Source organism: Marmota monax, unplaced genomic scaffold (assembly GCF_021218885.2).
Source record: "Marmota monax isolate L192 unplaced genomic scaffold, Marmota_monax_Labrador192_F-V1.1 WCK01_AAM20220418_F8-fsc00030, whole genome shotgun sequence".
NCBI classification, from domain to species: domain Eukaryota; kingdom Metazoa; phylum Chordata; class Mammalia; order Rodentia; family Sciuridae; genus Marmota; species Marmota monax.
In genome coordinates this window covers 7,572,264-7,592,506 of record NW_026691988.1, presented here as the reverse complement: position 1 = coordinate 7,592,506, position 20,243 = coordinate 7,572,264, and the positions used below count along the sequence as shown (strand labels likewise).

Sequence of the window (20,243 nt, the reverse complement as noted above, 5' to 3'; positions counted from 1 at the left end):
CCTGGTTTCATTATTTTACTGGAGAGAACACTCTGCTGAGCTCCCCAGCTACAAGGTTACATCTCTACAGGCAGCAACCTGATATCTTGTTGTTCTGCCTTATTTTCTTCATAGATTTAGCAAAATCTGAAATTAACTGTTAAGTCTACTAGTTTATGTGCTGTTAATCTTCTCTCACAAGAATTCAAGCTTCATGGGGATAGAGACTTTTGTCTTTTCTTCTTCTGTGTCCTGAGTCCCCAGACCACATTAAGGCCCTAAATATGATTGAGTGAATGGGTACAAGCTCTGTCACTTAGAAGCTGTGACTTTACACTAATTATTTAATCAATGGGAGTCTGAGTTTGATCATAAAATGGGGATGATTACATCCATATAATGCAGATTTTCTGCAGCTATTTGAGAGATTTAAGCAGAAATCAGTTTTTTTCCTCATGATTGTATAGATAAAATGTACTACACATGAATAGTATGCTTATTTCATATATGTACATATATACACACTTATTAAAATAATATACCAAAATTTGAATCTGATTAATTGTTGTCAAATATGCAATTAATTAGCTTCACATCAATCGAAAGAAGACTATCAGTTATGGTTTAGATATGAGGTGTCTCCCAAGAACTCATGTGTGAGACAATGCAAGAAAGTTCAGAGGTGAAATGATTGGGTTATGAGAGATGTAACCTAATCAGTGGATTAATCAACTGATACTGATGACAGATAGGGTGTGGAATGAAGGAGATAGGTCACTGGAGGGTATGGCTTTGGGGTTTATACCTGCTTCCTGGTTGTCATTTTCTGAGCTTGTTTCCTCTGCCATGCCCTTCCACCATGATGTTTAACCTCAACTTTGGGCCCAGAGCTATGCCTTCCATAGCCTGAGAACTCTGAAACTCTGAGCCAAAATAAACTTTTCCTCCTCTAATTGTTCTTTTGGTAACATAATGAAAAAACTGACTAAAATGGTATCCATCCTAGTTCTAAGGTCTAACACAATTACTTACCATTTTAGGTTCTAGTAATTAAAGGACCAATTTTATGTACCAGTCATCAGTTTATGTACTCCCATATATGTATGTGTACATATGTATACACACACACACACACACACACACATGATTTAGCTATATATTTGACTGTTTATACATTTGCTGACATTTGACCGTTTGGGGCCAAAAAATGGCTTAGCCATTGAAATACAGACGAACATATGTATACAACTTTGTACAGCATGAAACACAGAATCATCTGATTATTCCTCTGAATTTGTCAAAGTGAAAATATAATTGAGCTAGTATTCTTAAGCCATGTAGGCCAAACTACACAAGACAATGTAAACTATTGTGCCTAAAGTTTAATAACTGTTAAACATGTTAAGAATTTGCTTGGATTTAACACTGAACATGGTTCTGATGCTAGCTGTACACTACTGGGAAATTCAGAGAAGTCCCATAAAATTACAATTCTGGGTTTTCATGGTAGCCCTGCAATAAATGTTCTTTAAAAATTATCTCCATGTATTGATTTATCACACCATTTGTGTTGATTAAATACAGGCATTGGGAAGAAGTGATATGGCATCTACCAGTGGAACAATGAATGGCCTAGGACAAGGACAAAGACTCAGAACAATTTGCTATCTGGAATTTGAAACTTATCATGGCTGCACCAAAAAACTTCCCCTGATTTGAAATCCTAGGCAAAAAAAAAAATATGTGTGTTGTGTGTGTGTTGTGTGTGTGTGTGTGAGCAGGATCTCAGAACTTTTGGAAATAGATGACACCATTTCAGTTACATAGTTAGAAAATAGTTGAAGTCATCTTACTTACTCAAGACTATATGAATAACCAAAGCACAAATCAAGATTACCAGGATTAGAAATTATTATTTTTATAAAATGAACGTTGAAAATTCATTTATGCATTCATTCCTTAAGCTATTTTTTTGCATTTCTATTAAGAAGAAATAGAATAAATACTTGTTTTAACAGCCAGAACAAACAGCTCATACCCCCTTTCCTCAGAATTTGAGGAAGAAACAATTGCAAACTATACATAACTGTTATTTTCTACTTCTCTATTCCCAGATTATAATAACCCTTGGCAATTATTCTATAAATTGCTAACGTTAAAAATTCTTCTCAGTGAAAAAGTTTATCAAGTAACACATGAAAATTTACTTAGCCCTTTGGATGAAATATTAAGTCAATTTTCCTTAAGTTAACTGTAAGATATATATTATCAACTGAACATAGTAACACTTCATATATCTTACTTCATATTTTTTTCAATTTAATATATTTTAGCATACATTTGGTGACATAGTTAAAAGTTATAAATATTCATTCTTTTGGATATGCCAATTTTCAATTTCTATTTTGAAAAGTACAAAAAGACCACATATTGTATGAAACTAGAAATATACATCGATTTATAAAAAAAAAATCCTGAAATTTATATCAAGTGCATTTGAAACTGTTTAATATTTCTCTTTACACACATATATTTTTAAGCTTTTTATAACTTGCTCATAAATAATTAATAATTGAACTCTAGGTTAAAGACTTAGCATAATTCGTACTTTTTAATTATAATTCAAGTTTACCTGTGCTCCAAAGGTAACCTAGCACTGGAAAAAACACAGAAAGTACTATGAAAACACAAACACCCTAGAAAAGATAGTGAACTGACAGAGTCTATACATAAATACAAAACACCAAAGACCTGGTTTTATGTAACTAAATCAGAATTTGACTATAGCCTAACTAAGTTTACTCCCTGGCTTATTTTATTTGCAACTATCTAATTTATAAATTCTATAGGACATGGATATGATACTGAAAATAATTTTATATGTTTATGATGCATATGGATTATAATTCAGAAACATTAAATTGACTTGTATGAAACTAAGTTATTAAATAATTTGGATAATGAAGAAAGTTATTAAGAGCACATTTTAGCTAATTTATATTAGCTACTATATAAAACAACAATAACTTTCATACACAAAATTTATAAATCCAAAAATCAAGAACTAAGAAATATATTTTGGTAGCTATCCTTGATTAGAAATGTGAAGTATAGATGAAAGGCAGAGTCTATAATAACTATTTCTTTACCCAAGAGCTCTCTAGCATATCAGCAGTGTCAAAAATGATGTTTGTCAAAGTACTACTTGCAGATGACAATTATGAGATAGAATGGAATTGTAATTTTTTTCTTTTAAAATTATTTAATAATGTTATAATAGCCATAGTGAAATACAAAAATTTAACTCATACTTCTTATTATTTACTTATCTCATGATTTTGATGGATATGACTTCCCACTTTTAAATTTATTTTCAGACAGAAGAGAAAAGTTAAAAAATGAAACAACATTTGAAAATTTACTTCTGGTGTATAATGGGAACTTTTAATGTCATATATGTTTTCCCTAATACTTTCTTCTTGTACTTTCTTTCTTCATTTTTTAAGAAAACAGTGAAAGGGTAAGAGAAATAGGTGCATGTTTATTAAGTGCCAGTTGCTGCCTTAAGTGCCTTATTTTCATTCAATATAAAATCAGGTTAAGACAATTGAGATTGTTAGTGTTGCTGATAACTTCACAGAAGCAAATGTAAATTCTATCTGGAAAAATCTACATTGCACTCAATTTCAAGTTTCTTTCTGTCTATCTATGTATCTACCTACTTACACACACACACACACACACAACACACACACACACATACACACACACACACACATACAATGGTCAGTGTTCCATTAAAAATAACCAGGATAAAAGTCAAGACAATTTGAACCAATCAGCAGACAATAGATATAGACACTGAAGAGATCTAAATAAAACAGTTACAAAATTTTAAAATCATAAAGAGAATATGTTCCACAATATGATAGACAAGATTGAGAATTTTGACAGAAACTACAAAGACAAAAAGCTTAGAAAATTGTGAACTGAATTAAGAAATAATTTAATGGGTTAAGTAACTGATTATATATGTAGCTGAAGAAAGAATTAGGAAAATGAAATAGTCATCAAAAGAAGTATTCAAAATGAAGAACAAAGAGATCAAAGGCAAATAGTGGAGGTAGGTAAATCCAAAACTTGAACATACACATGATTGGAGTCCCATAAGAAAGGTAAGACAGAGCCAGATGCAGTGGCACACCTCAGCTACTTGGGCAGCAGAAGCAGGAGGATCGCAACTTTGAGGACAGCCTGGGTAACTTAGCAAGACCCTATCTCAAAATACAAAATAAAAAAGTGGGGTTGGGGATGTAGTTCAGTTGTAGAGTGCTTGCCTAGCACACATAAGGCTGTGGCTTCAGTCCACAATACAAGAAGAAGAAGAAGAAAGAGGAGGAAGAGAAGAAAGTAAGAGAAAATGAAACAGAATGAATATTAAAGGAGACAACTAATACGAATTTTCTAAAATTGTTAAAAGATATCAAGGATACAATTTAAGAAACCATAAAGATTCCAAATTAGAATAAGTGCAAATAATCATATCTGAGCAATCATGGCAAACCTCTAAGAAGTCAAAAATGAAAAAAAATATATTACAAGCAGTCAGAGGAAAGAACAGATTTCTTTTTAAAGATTATTATCTGATTTATCCTCAAAAACAATGAAAGTAATAAAACAATGTAAAAATATCTTTAATATTTTTTGTGTGTAAGGGGGGATTACCTATCTAGAATTTTAGTCCCAGGAAAAGCACATTTGAGATATCAAGATTACATAAAATCATTTCAGACAAAGTCAAGAAACACAACTCAAGTTAAATCATTACTAAGGAAAATCCTATATGGGATCTCAGAGATAGAGGAAGGAATTAAAAATATATGATTATATAATCATAATAAAATTATTATTGCAAAACTAAATTATATAAAATTAAATACCTAGCGAACATATAGTTCAGAATGAGTACAAAGGTAGTTAAAGCATTTCAAGTTCTTATACTTCCCACAAAGGGATAAAAATGCTAATTTGCATCACACGTTGATTAGGTTATAGATGCATCCTGTGCTTCAGTACTAATCAGTAGAGTGGTATAAATGACTATAAAAATAGCAAGCTAAGGGGAAGAGGACAATGCAATGACAAAAATTCTTAATCCCAAGGAATTAAAGCAAGGAAAGAAAAAAAAGTACAGCAGGAAGAACCAATAGACTGAACTCAGGTGAACTAAATCACTAATTACATTAAATAGAAAAGTTCTAAATACTCCAATAAAAGATAATCAGATTGAATGATAAAACAAAACGTACTTATCTCCTTGTAAAGAGACTCATCTAAAACACAAACATATAGAAAATAAAAAAAGTAAAAGAATGGAAAAGGATAAGCTATGTCAACACATGGAAAGTTTCTTTTATGGATTTTTACTGTCAAAGTAAAAGTGAATGCAAAATAATTGAAGGGATATTTTATCATGATAAAATTTCTATGCACCAGGAAATTACAAAAATTCTAAATTTATATTGGCAAGGATTGTCTTTAATGGCCACAAATCCAGCTAGAAGATATTGTTGGGAGAATTTAACACAGATTTTAATTAATGGAGAGGTATACTATGTTCATAAACTGAAAACTCAGGAAAGAACTGTCTTCCCTAATTGTTCTATATCTCAACAGTGCTTTGGTTTTTTTACGGGGGAATCTTAAGTTATTCCTCAAATGTATGTGGAAATGTAGAGAACAGAGATTGATCAAAATAATCCTGAAGAAGAATGGGAAATTTTACCAATGGAAGAAAATATTTGTAACACATGTAATAATCAAAGTTGTCTAAAGTAATAAAGAATTCCTATAAACTAATATACAAAATGACTCCATCTGATTCTTGACAACAAAGATGTTTACATGGCTAATATATATGAAAATGTACTTAAACTTATTTAGCTCAGTAATAATTAGGAAAATGCACATTAAAAAAGCCTCCACAACACATCTGCCAGAAATACTAATGCACAGAATTGTGAAGAAGTAGAGCAACCAAAAATACACTATTGGTGAGAGTATAAATTTCTTTAACCACTTTGAGAAATTTTGAATTTTCTACTAACATTGAACATGAATATTCTCTGTGGCCCAGCAACTTTATTCCTAGATATATGCTCAACAGAAATACACAGGCACAGGCACCCAAAGATGGGTAAACAAATACCTGGGCCTACATTATTTATTATTAAAAACTGAACCTGAACACAATTTTAATGTTTTCCACAACAGAATGGACAAATAGATGTTGTATATTCAGATAAACATCATACAACAATGAAAATGAAAAAAAAATACAATTATATGCATCAACCAACTGAGTCTCATGATATAATGTTGAATGAAAGACTAGAGGAAATGTGATGGGATTTCTGAGGTGCTGATGATGATATATATATATATATATATATATATATATATATATATATATATATATTTCTTGACTTGGCTCAGTTACAAAGAGATTCACTTACAACAAGTAAATCATAGTGTTGTGAGTTTATATGTTTGGTAATTTTCATTTATATGTGCTATTGTTTAATACAGAAGGTAAAAACTTAAAAAAAAAACTTGTCTTAGTCTATTTTATTGTTCTATTTTTACAACAGAGTACCTGAAACTTTGTAATTTATAAAGAAAAGAAATGTATTCTTACAGTTCTGGAGGCATGGAAACTCCAAACTGTGATTCCAGTATCCAGATGGATGCTTCACAGCATGGCAGAAGGTGAAAGGGAGAGAGCAAGCCAGCATTGGAGGACCAGGTGAGAGCAGGTCCCCTTCTTAGCAACCCACTCTCGGGATGACTAATCCACCCCACATGGTAATGACACTAATCCATTATGAGAGTTCTGCCCACCATGAATGAAACACCGCCTCCGGGTTCCACCTCCTAGTATGGCTACACTGGGAATCAAACTCCCAGCACAGGAATTCTCAGGGAAAAACATTCTGTAGCCATGTTTCTGTAGTCTATGTTTCTTTAATGTTTAGCACAGCCATCAACAGTATTTGCAAAATAATTATAACCCCATGAAATATTTTTCAAAACTTGTAAGACAATAGTCTAGTTAATACACTCGCATGCTTACTTTATTCCATACTCTATTCTAAGCACTTTAAAGGTAAAATGCATTTCATCTCCTCAACAATCTTATGAGGACAATACTATAAACACCTTCATCTCATAAATAAGAAGGTCTGGAGAGATTAAGTAACTTGAATGTGGTCACAAAGCTAAAAAGCAAACCAAGTGGAAGGTTATCAAGTTGTGCATTGCTTACTGTTATGCTCTTCTGCATCTCAGAGCAAAACTTTTGAAGTCTAAAGTGTCAAATTTGTCCTCATGAATGCATTTAAAATGAAGTAATGTTGTTCCTTTATATATTTGAACCTGCTGTATATAAATAATGCTTTAAAATTTTTGAAACAGATGTTTTTATGTTTTGTAGAAATATTTTTAAAAATGTTTTCTACCTCATACTTAGAATGATTAAAATGGGTTTTAAATATATAAAAACAATTAAAAATTATCACCAAAAAGCTGAGATTGAACCCCAATTCTATTAGCTGTGATTTTTCTGTGCTTCAATTTCCTTCCCTTTTAAATGGACATAATTAATCCTACCTGACAGCAATGATATGAGAACTAAGTGATGTGGCATTTGTGTTGTGAATGGAGAAGTATCTAATTATGCATGAAAGCCAGAAATGATAGAACCTAATGGTACTTTGCTTTAAATTTACACTTTAGAGTTTTGAAAGCCAAAGATGTTAAATAACTTGCCACAAGTAACAATCTTAGCATCCTGAACTTGAATCCTGGGCTTTAGGTTACAAGTTCAGTGCTCCTTGAAAAGCAGTTTGGTCCTCATTTATTTCTGCTTTTCCTTATCTCCTTCTACATAAAATACACAAGCTGAATTTTTAAAAATTACATATTATTGCCATTTAATTCAATAAATATATTTATTTGACTTTTAAAGATTTACATTAGAGGGAACAATATACCTTGGTACACTGTTCTCCAATTCACTGTTTTAGACTTAAATATTACACATAAAACTTTTATACTCGTTTTATCTTTAAGTTTAAGAAGGGCCTTGTCCTCAATCTCTTGCTCATGCACCCATACATGGGCACTTGGGGACCATGTATTCAGTGAAAAAGAAAACAGTCCTTATCAAGTATTTTTTTTTATTATTCATTGAAATATTTTTTCTTATAATGACTCTTTAGTGATTAAAAAAGATCTAAACAGAAAAATTAGAATGTTAATTGTGGCTATCCAAAGCTGCTATCACATACATTCCTGTTTAATGTTTATCCCTTTTGCTTTACTTTAACCTAAAAGATTATTCTTGGTTCCCATGCAATAATAAAGGTCTAGAGAAACAGGAAATAAAAATTACGATGTATTTTAAATGACTAAAACATATTTTCCAAATCATACTAAAAACTAAATTGAAACTGGGTTTTCATTTAATTGAAAAGCAAGAAAACTAGTCTTAAGAACATGGAATTATACTATATTTCTATCACATAGAAAACAACTTTGGTTTTTTTTTTTTTTTTTTTTTTTTTTTAGATTTAATGACCTTTTTCTAAATTGAGGCATTCTTTAGACCTCCATATTACTGTGGCATCTCCTTTCACAAGAATGCTTTCTACACTTTTGTGAATGACTGAGTCCTTTCATCTGGCTGAACACAGCTGGCAAGTGGCATAATGAGAAAGGGAAATGAAGGCCTTTTTTTTTTAACTCCTGGAAAACCCAGAAATATATAAATCATATTCAAACTAAAGCAGCATGAGTTGCTTGGGTAACTGCACAACCTGGACATCTTAATGTAAATAGTGTTTTCTGTTTTATGAAGAACTGTAGATATTATAGTATAATTTTATTTTAAAAGTCTCTCTATGGTGTGTGGTTTCTCTAAACAGTATTAGGGAAAAATATGTTTTTCATATTTAATTAATTTGAAAATGTTCAAATACTGATCAAATCTGAAACAGAAAATTTAGTGAAAATGTCCAAACCTGTTAAATATGTGTATTCAGTTTATGGAGGAAGATCTTAAACAGTTGGACATGCAATAGGACAAGACGTTTTCTTAGACGTCTTTCCAAACTGGGAGGAATTTAGAGTCTAAGTCCCTCAGTCCTGGAGGAAAGTGGTGCCAGAGGACTGACTGGCCCAGTCACTCAAGCTGGGGCAATGGGCTCTCTGTCTTCTCATGTGCAGAACTCCTGCTTCTAGGACATTCTCCTTCCTAACAATATCAAAGGCACATGGGAACAATTCAAATTCTTCAAGGAAGATGCTAACAAAGGAATCTAAAAGGAAAATAGGACTCTCCCTTTAATCCTCTTTTATTTCAACTTAAAATATCACACAATAACAAATAAATTATTTCTACTGTAAATGCAATACATTTATTATGGGAAAAGTTGAACAATTCTGAATATATATATATGTATATATATACATATACATATATATATATATTTATTTATATATGTATAAATTAAGTTTTGTTCCTATCCTGTACTCCAATGGTATTCACTATAATATTTTAATTTAAATTTGGAAATTTTCTATAGTGTATATGAATATGCTTATGTATTTATATAAATGTTAATGTAGATATTTTTCCACTTACTGCTTCTGAAAAATCATTCTGGATTGTTTGCACATACCACATTAAAAATAGCTATATGGCATTATATTGCCTTGATTTAAAACAATGTATTCAACAATTCACCTATTTTTAACATCACATAGCTTCTGATATTTAATATTACAAAAAATATAATAATAGATAATTATGTATGTTTTCAACTAAGATTTTCTATGGTCAAAAAGGATTTAAAGCATTACCCATCTGGTACCTTCAGATACCAAGATTCTATTAACTCAGACAAATGGTACATTCCCCATATCTACACTGGACCTGTGAAAGCACACTGCTCACACCAGTTTGGGGACCAGATGTGGCCCCCCATACCATACCAGGAGAAAAGAAGAAGATTCTTAGAGTTCAAGACTCTTAAAAATAGTCTTCAATATATTTAAGCCATGTATAAAACCCATTTTTGAACAGAAGAGTTTTTGTGTATATCTGAAGCAGTAGGCAGATAATGATGATTTTCATCTTTCAGAAAGGATATTTTATATGTTTCTTGTTTATATATTAATTATTACAAGAGAACACAGAAGATTTCAATAAGAAAAAAATCTTAGGAGGAATTTAAATTAAACTTCAGGCTAATTCACAAATCACTACAGAGGAAAAATAAAACACTTGATATTTTACACAAGAAAACCCATCAAAACCTCATTATCAGTCTTTGTTTTTTTCAATCTTCACCCTACAGATGAGGGAGGAGGAAGAGGAGAAGAAAGAGGAGGAAGAGGGGGAGGAGAAGAAGGTGAAAGAAGAGGTAGGGAGGCAAAGAGGGAGTGAGGGAGGAAAGAAGAAAGAAAAGAAGGGAAAGGGAGAGGGAGGGAGGGAGGGAAAGCAGGAAGGAACTTTAAATGACAAGAATTTGGCATGGCATACTGGCTTCAGCTATTATTTTCATACTTCTTGACTATGCAAATCAGTGTAGACAGTATTCATGATAGGATTTATATTTTTAAAAATATTGAGGTACTCAAAAATAATATTAAGAATTCATATTGCTGAATAGATTTTTTGGTGAGTTGGGTCACATTGTTAGGGTTATCCAAAATAATAAAACTTGCTCCCTATCAGCCAGGATGAGCTGTTAACCCACACTCAGAAGAGATGTCAGACAGAAGTCTCTGAGCCACATAGGATATACCACTGTCTGGGTTAGGGTAACCAAACTGTACCAAGTTTACCACTAGAAGAGGCAGCAATCCTGCCCCCAAGGGGTCAAGGTCTCAGAATTGATATTTAATGGACAATTAGCTCACAAATTTTTTTCTTTTCCCCTGGCAAAACTTTAGCTTTCTTTAACATCCTGTTTTTTTAAGAACACCAGTACAAATATGATTTCAAAAGAATAACCATGCCTTCAACTGATCATAATAATGATTGTCACTTAGTTATTAACATTTCCAGTTATTCTCTAAAGAAATCAGAATTGGAGTTGAAGAGATACTAAATGAAGTAATATAGAAAATCTAGGACATGATTGACATTTAGGAAAAAGATGTTTGTCTCATAACATTGAAGCTCCCAGCTTTAGTGAACCCAAAACACATCTATGTATCTCGAGAAGGGCTATAACCACGAAGAAGCAGAAACCTCACAGGAGAGAAATAAGGCAGAGAGATTATCTCCCCAGGGTCCTGCTGGGGAGAAATTCCAACCCAGGGCCTTGTTTTGTTTATGTTTTTCTTTGGCAATGGGACTATCTTGGAAGCAAATTATGTAAATTTAGATAACTGAGTTATGGCATACTATAAAAAGAAGTGGCATAAATAAGGGATGAAAGGTGGAAGAATAAAAACAAATGCAGGATTAAGGATTCAATATTAATCTTCTCAGAATTTGGAAAGGCAGAGGCATCTGACAGTCCTGTTTTAGACAAGTAATCTCTGGAAATTCTGAGCCACTACTAGACACTTCCAGATACTGGACTACGCCAGAGTTCAAGCCCATCTCTTCTGTGAACCTTCCTTATTTACATCAAATGCCTGCGGGGATCCTGGCTACTCTTTCTCAAAGGACTCCTGCTTCCAAAAACTCCTAGGGATCTAAGTTCAAGGGATGATGAAAATAGTTTCAATACATGGATTCATGATATCTCAGATAGGTATAGTAGCTTAATCAGCCCTGGTAAAACCTTGGCTGTCTTTAACATTCTATTTTTAAGAACACCATTACAAACATGAGTTCAAAGAGTAACAATGTCTTCAACTGATCATAATAAAAATCATCATAGTAAAAATAAATATCTAGATGGATATAAAATTTCATTTATTGTACTCCATTTTGCCTTTCCTGTGGTTTTTCTTCATCATAATCTTCCTCCCTGTTACAGTTTAGATATGAGGTGTTCCCCAAATGCCATGGGTGAGACAATGCAAGAATTTTTCAGAGGTGATTTTGGGTTTTGAAGCCTTAACCTAATCAGTGGACTAATCTGCTGATATGGATTAATTGGGTAGTAACTGTAGGCAGGTGGGATATGGCTGGAGTCTGTAGATCCCTGGGGATGTACCTGTGGAGTTTATATCTGTCCTTTGTGAGCAGAGATCCCTCTATTTCTTGGTTGTCACTTCCTGAGCTGTTTCTTTCACCACATCCTTCCACCATGATATTTGCCTCATCTTGGGCCCAGAATCAATGGGAATTGGCCAATCATGAACTGAACCTCTGAAACCATGAGCCCCAAGAAAGTTTTCCTCCTCTGCATTGTTCTTGTCAGGCCTTTTGATCACAGTAACAAAACACTGACAAAACACTCCCAAACTTCTTTTTTTCTTACATGGCTCTGCATGGTCTTCACTCATTTGTGAACCTGTTTCTGAAGAGGGGGGGATCATTACTTGCCTATCTTTATATTCACTTCACTTCTACAGATATGGCTCTTGACATGCTGAAAGCATGCAGCAATGTTTTATGAATTAAAGTTTGACACTTACATTTGCATTACAAATAACTGGTTGTTCCCAAGTCTACTCTGATCCTTAAATTTGACAGTTGACTTTAATATAATGAAGCCCTTTTAGTCATGCTTGGGATTAGTTTACCACTTAATAAATCCCTTCCAACACTACGTTCTGTGAGTCAACAAGCAGTTTCCCCTGTGATTCAAGCCTGGCTAACAACAAATTAGACTGTGGAAGAATGACTACTAGGCAGAGGTGTTATCCAGGTTATACATTTTGAGGAAATATAAATGACGTAAAAAGAAACCTCTGAATAAAGATACTACAAAAATTTGACCTAAAGGAATGTTAGAAATAACCCAATATAACCGGTTTCTTTTACAAATGAGGAAACTGAAGCAGAGAATAAGTGGGTAGTTTAGATCACCCAGTTAGTTGGAGCCTGAATGAGGATGTTCACTTTATTGTCTATCTCTGTTCACTTCCCTGTCTGTTCACTTCATGTGACCATTCTCTAAGTATAAATTACACATATAGATACCTAGATGATTTGGGGGGAGAAGAAAAGTATAAATGCCTTGATTATACACTAGAACTGAGACACATTTCCCTTTCTCTGTTCAAGTTTCCAACAGTGCCTGACACATAGTAAGGACTCATTTAATTTGGGTTTCTGCATCTTCTTTTCCTCAAATCTGCATATTAACCACATTAATGAATCAAAGCCTGGATATCAATAGAGACACTAAGGATGCTTGTAGAACCAATGGTACGGACCCCAAGGTGCCTCTTGTATGGATGAGGGATGAGGCCCCTGAGTGTATTCTTAGAAGAAGTGGGGATGCCACCATGGGGAGGTACTAATAGGGATGCTCTCACCTCTGTGTGAGTGACCCCTAAATTCCCAAATGCCAAATCCCTTCTTCCTTAGCCATATGTGACTGCCAGAGGAGGCTCCTATTTGTCCATAGACTTTTTGGGGGGCACAATCTTTAAGATGGTAATTTTTATCTTTGGATAAAATTTTCTGCACATAGAAGTTTCTTTTATAAATCATATCCCTCAGCAATGTGAGGTGAGCCACCTCTAATACCTGTTAACTTCTATAACTGGTTGTTCCCAAGTCTGTTCTGATCCTTAAATTTGACAGTTGTCTTTAATATAATGAAGCCCTTTTAGTCATGCTTGGGATTAGTTTACCACTTAATAAATCCCTTCCAACACTACGTTCTGTGAGTCAACAAGCAGTTTCCCCTGTGATTCAAGACTGGCTAACAACAAATTAGACTGTGGAAGAATGACTACTAGGCAGAGGTGTTATCCAGGTTGTACATTTTGAGGAAACTTGGTCATTTTACTTTTGCATTTAAGATGTCCCTTTGCTGAAAATAGCACTCTCAATGTTTGGAATGCCCTCCTGTTTATTACTGACAGTTGATTTCCAGATGATATTTTAGTCTGGAATAACACTGAAAACATTTTCCAAAGATAGTTAAAAATGTCATGTTTGAAATTTATTTAAATAATTTGCAATATATGCTGGGTAGTAAATTTTCAGCAAACATTTTAACTAGGTTTATGTCAAGCACCAACAGTAGCTTTATGCTGAACACTGGGCTTGGCATTAAAAGGTGTACTGATATAATTGTTTTCCTTAAGCTCAGTTCTGCTCCTAACACATTTTGGATTTTTCCACCCTTGTCCTAAGTAACTTGATTCAAAAGAGTTTCTCCAAGCTAATTTGCTGAAATGGAGTCAACACTAATTTTGTCACATGTCATTCAACTGAGTGAGTGCACTCTGAAATCAGACAGCTTAGTGCCAGGTAAAAATTCTTATAAATGAGATACCAATTTTAGAGTAGCAACTAGTTAACTTTGGGCTTCTACTTGAGACACAAAGCGACTTCATTTTATTAGAAAAAAAACGTCAATCAAGATGTAACTACTGACACCCGTCTTTGTTTCACCAGCCAGAAATAAAAGATAAAGCAGAGGAAATGGAGGAGCTGCAGTTAGGCATTTGCAACACACAAAGTCCTTGTTTTCCCACTAGGCGCTGCAGAAAAGCAATTGTCCATTCACAGCACATCCTCTGCATTTCAGAGTTAATATTTTTGCAGTCTTTAACTTGGTACATTACAGTTTTATGCTGTTAATTTTGTTAACCCCTCAGAATGCACTGTATGTTTGATGTCTTGCTTAACAGTACTGCTAACATGACCCAGTTTTACAAATTTCTGGTTCTCAATATTGAGAATAGAAACTTTAAGAAAACATGTAAGAAAATTTGGAACAAGGTAATGGTTTCAAATAATCCTGTCTAGCTATTGCCTAACTTTGAGAGGGGCAATAAGGAAATCCATGTTAACACTATATTACCTAAATTACTTTTACAAAAATTGACTGTGTGCATAAGATTGATTTTTAGCAGGGGTCCCCTCCAACACATAATAATGTACCATTGAAAACAGCTTTAGCCCTTGTTTAGTTGCCTTTCCTGCAGCATTTAATGTGCTTACTGTATATGAATGCACATCCATGCATATACATGTATATACTTCTCTGCCTCCTGGTGCAAAGAGCTTTACTCTATCATTGCAGTGGTCGCTTTGGCCAGAGCACATGAAGAACAGAATTTTTAGTTGATTAATTAGTCCCTAGGTTCAGTCACTTAAGTTCCTAATTAAATATCTGACTTTGCTTTCAGCAGTTGTAGGAAAAGATAATTAGCACAATTTGCAGTGATGATAAAGTTTTATTTTCCTTTATAAATAATAAGATGTAAATCACTAGTCATATAACTCAGTGCCTACTACAGTCTCCCACTGACTTCTAAATTCAGAATATTCTTTATAAAATGCAACAAGGTGATAAAGTAAATTTTTCCTCATGAATTCATTTTTCAGACACCTTCTATTGATTTTTCTACCTTCAATTTTGCTACCAGCTGCTTCTCTTTTCCTGTTAATTTCTTCATCTTGAAATGTGCTATCAACCAGCGTGACAAACTCAAGAAAAAAACTGATTTTCTCTCCTGTTTCTGTAACAGCTCACCGAACCCTTTCCCAACATTTTCCTACCATGTTCCACTGAAAATTGAAAAGAAAAACAAAATCTAACTCTAAGATTTATGTTGGAGAAGAAATATTTCATTCACTAAAAAAGAAAAAATAAATAATAAATCCCTCCCCAGTGGGAGCTCAAAGTGCAATGGAAATGCCAGAGTCTCTTACACTGATTGGAAAGAAATCCTGTTGCCCTCAAACTGTTAATTCAGGGTAGGTGATAATGTTTAGTCAGTTTGCCTAGAAAAAGGAAATTCAAAAGCTGGTTGCTGTAGGAACAATCACAGACAAAATATATATACATATATATGTACAGGTTCCTTTTAAATAAAAATCCTGCCATCTCTCTGTGCCTCTATTCTCTCAAGAAAAATGAGATTGCCGCTTAAATTTGTTGTACATACCTCAACCATTAAACAAGACATTTAACCATAGTGGCAGTTCTGTGACCTTTGAATGCCGTGAAATCTCTGAGCGGTGCCGCTTGTTCATGAAGACTTGTGCTGCAGAATCCAGCAACTTCATCCAGGATTAGGAATATAATTAAGTGAAAGAAAAAAGAAAAAAAAAACACACAAAGCAAACAGAGACCGAGAGAAGGAAGGTAGGTAGAAAGAGAGACTCTGGGTGAGGACACCACTTTTCTCCCAGTCAAGTGCTGCAGTGCCCAGACCGACCGACTGGCCGGGTGAGCAGGCAGCCGGCCTGTGAGGCTGGGAGGTGCTGTCAGTTGCCACAGGCAAGGAAAAGCAGAGACCAATCGGCTTCGAGGCTGGCAGCTTACTGGAGTGGAGCCTTTTCTGTTTATGTTTCCTCATTTCAAGAGTGACGTCAAAGGGTTTAGTTTTTCCTCTGCATGTGCTATTAATTTTAAAGTACTGTACTATGGGAAGAATGTGTGTGTGTGCCTGTGATTAGCCGGGGTGCCCCACTCTCAGGAGAACCCAAGAAACATTTTCTATAATCAGGAAGAAATTTTAAAACTTTAAAAATACCTTGTGGTTAGGTGTATAAAAAAAAAGAAACAAAGAACCCTGAGCTAAATAAAATAGCAAGCTTTACATTCTTTCCATGTGTGAGCGTGCATGCATATGCCCACTTCCCAGCTGTTGCTTACTTTTGAACTAATTCATTTCTACCCTAACCTAAAAATGAGCTGCTAATTAATCCTGATAGCCGTGGATGTAGAATTGTGCCAATGAGCTCGTGGACCATATTATGCGCAGAGAAAAGTTGGACTTGTTTAGCAATTGCTGCTGCTGGTCCCTGCTTCTCCCTCCTTCCTGCATCTTCTGGGGGGAAGCCTCAAGATTATTCATGTTAGGAATCTCCCTCCTGCAATCCCCTTAGGAATCATTCAAGAAGCAGGGCATGGTGAGGCAACACAGGCCTGCCTGGGGTATCCGCACGTCAGCTCCCAAAGTGTGTGAAGGTGCAGTTATTTAGGGATACTTCCTCTACCAGGGGCCCCAGCTTATCCCTGTGTTTTTCTTCCCACTCTGGAAAATCTCTGTGGTAGCCATCTGTTGCTACTGCCACCCCCAGATCCTCCCCTGTTCCCACCCCCTACACCCTGAATCCTACTAACACAAACACTTTTTCTTCTGGAAACTTCCCCCTCTATCTGTGGATGGCACAGCCTTTCCCACTAGCCTCACCCCAAGAGCAGAACTGTGAGGGGCCTGTGACCCATGCTGGCCAATCAGATGCCTCATGGCTCTAGACACAGAAAATGGTTTAAGGGTAGGCAGGACATTCAGGAAGTCCAGGGTTCTTTTTCAGACACTCACATTGACTCTTTGAGAGAGAGGTATTTGTAACTCAGATCCTAGGTGTTAGGGTTAAGCAACCCTGTGTTTTTTCGGGGTTCCTCTCTGATGTTGAAGATACAGTAGTAAACATAGCATTTTCTCCCAGGGAGTTTGCGTTTTGAGAAGTGGGAAGACAGGCAATAAAAGTAGGTAAATATGTAATGTCAGGTGGTAATAAGAGGTTTTCAAATAAAGTAAGGTTAGGGCCAGAAGATGTGTGTGTGTGCGCACACACACGTGTGTGCATGTGGTGTGTGTATGTGTGTGTGTGTGTGTGTGTGTCTGTGTGTGGTGTTTGCTGTTTTAGGTTTGACAATTAGGAAGCACTTTAATGAAACAACTTTGGGAAGATGACAAATGAAGGTAAGACACGGGTTATATATTTCTGCATTCCAGGTAGAGGAAGCCCGTCAAGGATACAAGGCAGGCGAATGCTCAAGGAACAGGAATATTCCGGGGACAGGAGGGGAATTGGGTAACTAGAGGAGAATGAGTGTGTCTCGGAGAGGATCAGAAAGTGTCTTACAGACCATGGAAAGGATTTGGGCTGTATTCTAGGACAGAAAACCTATGGGAGGGTTTTAAGCTGAGGAATGCTCATGATCTGATATATATTCTAGAAGAATTTCTCTCTCTTTACTGTGGAAAATAGATTTCTGGGGAGAAAGGGTAGAAGCAGTGAGACCACTATGAGACCATTGCAGTAGGTAGGGGAGAGGCCATGGGCTCTGGTCAGAGCAATGTGGAAGGTGAGATGACCAGATTCTGGAAGCCCGTGTGTGTATTTGCAGATAGAATTGGCAGGATTTGAAGACATGAATGTGAAAGAGAGGAATCAAAAATCATTCCCAGGTTCCTGCTTGGGCAAATTAGAAGAGAGTTGCCATTTATTGACACAGGGTAAACTGGGCAAGGAGCCTGGCTTTGAAGTGAAACAGTGATTCTGGATCTTCATTCATCAGAAATAAATATTTATTGATTATCTGCTCTGTACTAGGCACTCTTCTAGTTTCTGGAGATAAAGCAATGAACACACACACACACACACACACACACACACACACTCTGCCTTCATGAGACTTGGATTCTTCTGAATGGAGAGAGACCATATCAATAAATATAAAATTTACACAGGATATTGGATGGCAGTAACACTGTGGAGGAAAAAAGTTAGATAGGAAAGGACAAATAGGGGTTGTGATCTTCCAATGAATACCCAGGGAGGATGTCCCTGGGAAGGTGATGTTTGAGCACAAATTTGAAGTTGATGAGAGAAGAGTAGGAGAAGATCATTAAAGGCAGGGAAACATTGAGTGTAAGTTCCCTGAGGAGTGAGTTGGCTGGTAAATAGGAAACAGTAATGGATCCAAAAGGGGCATATCATATAGAACTTTCTCATTATAAGGACTTTGGCCTTTCTTCTCAATGAAATGGGGCTTTAAGCAGTGGAGTGAGATTATCAGACTGAATTTTAACATGCTCTCTCTGGCAGTTGTGTGGAGATCAAGGTAGAAGAAGGGGAACTAGTAAAGGGACTATTGCAACAATAGCCAGAGGTCACTGTGGTACCAATCGGGATGCTTTTGCTAGAGGTGGCTAGAAACCATCAGCTTCTGGTATTATTTTGGTGTTAGAGATGATAATATTTATTAAATGGATTGGATGTTAAGTACAAGAGAGGATGATTAGTTAGAGCAAACAATGACTTCTCCAAAATTTGTTCCATCAAGTGGAAGAACAGCCCTGGCATTGCCTGAAAGACAGTGAGAGAAGCAGATTTCATGGGGAAGATAGAGAATTTGATGCCAAATATGTTAACATTGCCTATAAGACAGAGATGTTGTTTATGGGCATATAAAAGCCTGGGGTTCAGGGGCAGTTCTGGGATGTACTTATAAATTTGTAAGTCACTGTTAATGCATGGCATCTAAAGCTAAGACTGCATGAGACTAGCAAGGGAATGAATGCAGATGGGAAAGCGGCAGGCAGGCCACAATTAAGTCATCAGGAATATGAGGAAGAACCAGTAAGGGAGACTGAGCAGTCTCCAGGAGGTCCCAGAAAATCCAAGAGAGGGTGGTATCTTGGAAGGCAAGATAATTATTTCAGTAATTATCCTTGTCAAGAGAAAGCTAGATGATGAAGACTGAGAATTAGCCTTGAATTTAGAATCATTCCTACCTTTTTAAAAAAGCAGATTTAGTGCTGTAGAAAAGGTGAAAAATGGACAGAAAATGGAAGAATTGAGAATAGAGAGTATAGATCATTCTTTCAAGGTATTTCACTCCAAAGAGAGCAGAGAAATGGAGCAGTAATCTGAGGGGAGAGTCAAAAGACCATTCTTAACATGAGAGAAATATCAGAAATTTTTTATGTGATGAAAAAGTTCCACTTGAGAGAAGTAATTGCTGATGAAAGAGAGAAAGTGCTGAAGCAAAAATGGGATGTGTGATAGGAAGAATAGTCCTCCAGAGACGTCCAAAACAATTCTGACCCCTGGGACCTGGTAACATGTTACATGGGTAAAGAGACTTTGCAGATATAATGGAAGTTACGAATCTTAAAGTGGGGAGATTTGTCCTGTATTATCTGGGTATGCCCAATCTAATATGAGCCCTTTAAAGGAGAGGATTTTTTTTTTCCTCAATGGAGGCAGAAGAGAGATGCAGTAGAAGAAATCAGAGAAATTCAAGAAGGGATCCAACACACCAGCTCTGAGTGATAGAGCCATGAATAAGGACCACAGAGAGGTCTTCAGT

At 35.4% G+C, this 20,243-nt stretch overlaps 1 protein-coding gene across 1 annotated transcript in view; it reads right to left on the bottom strand.

The window, feature by feature from the left end:
- Pde7b (phosphodiesterase 7B) overlaps window positions 1-16,412 on the bottom strand; it is a 324,523-nt gene extending 308,111 nt beyond the window's left edge. Inside the window, exon 1 of the mRNA XM_046450024.2 lies at window positions 16,078-16,412. Within this exon, the coding sequence (XP_046305980.1) occupies window positions 16,078-16,098 (21 nt within the window). The 5' untranslated portion in view covers window positions 16,099-16,412. The remainder of the gene's footprint in view (window positions 1-16,077) is intronic.
- Window positions 16,413-20,243: the final 3,831 nt, after the last annotated feature.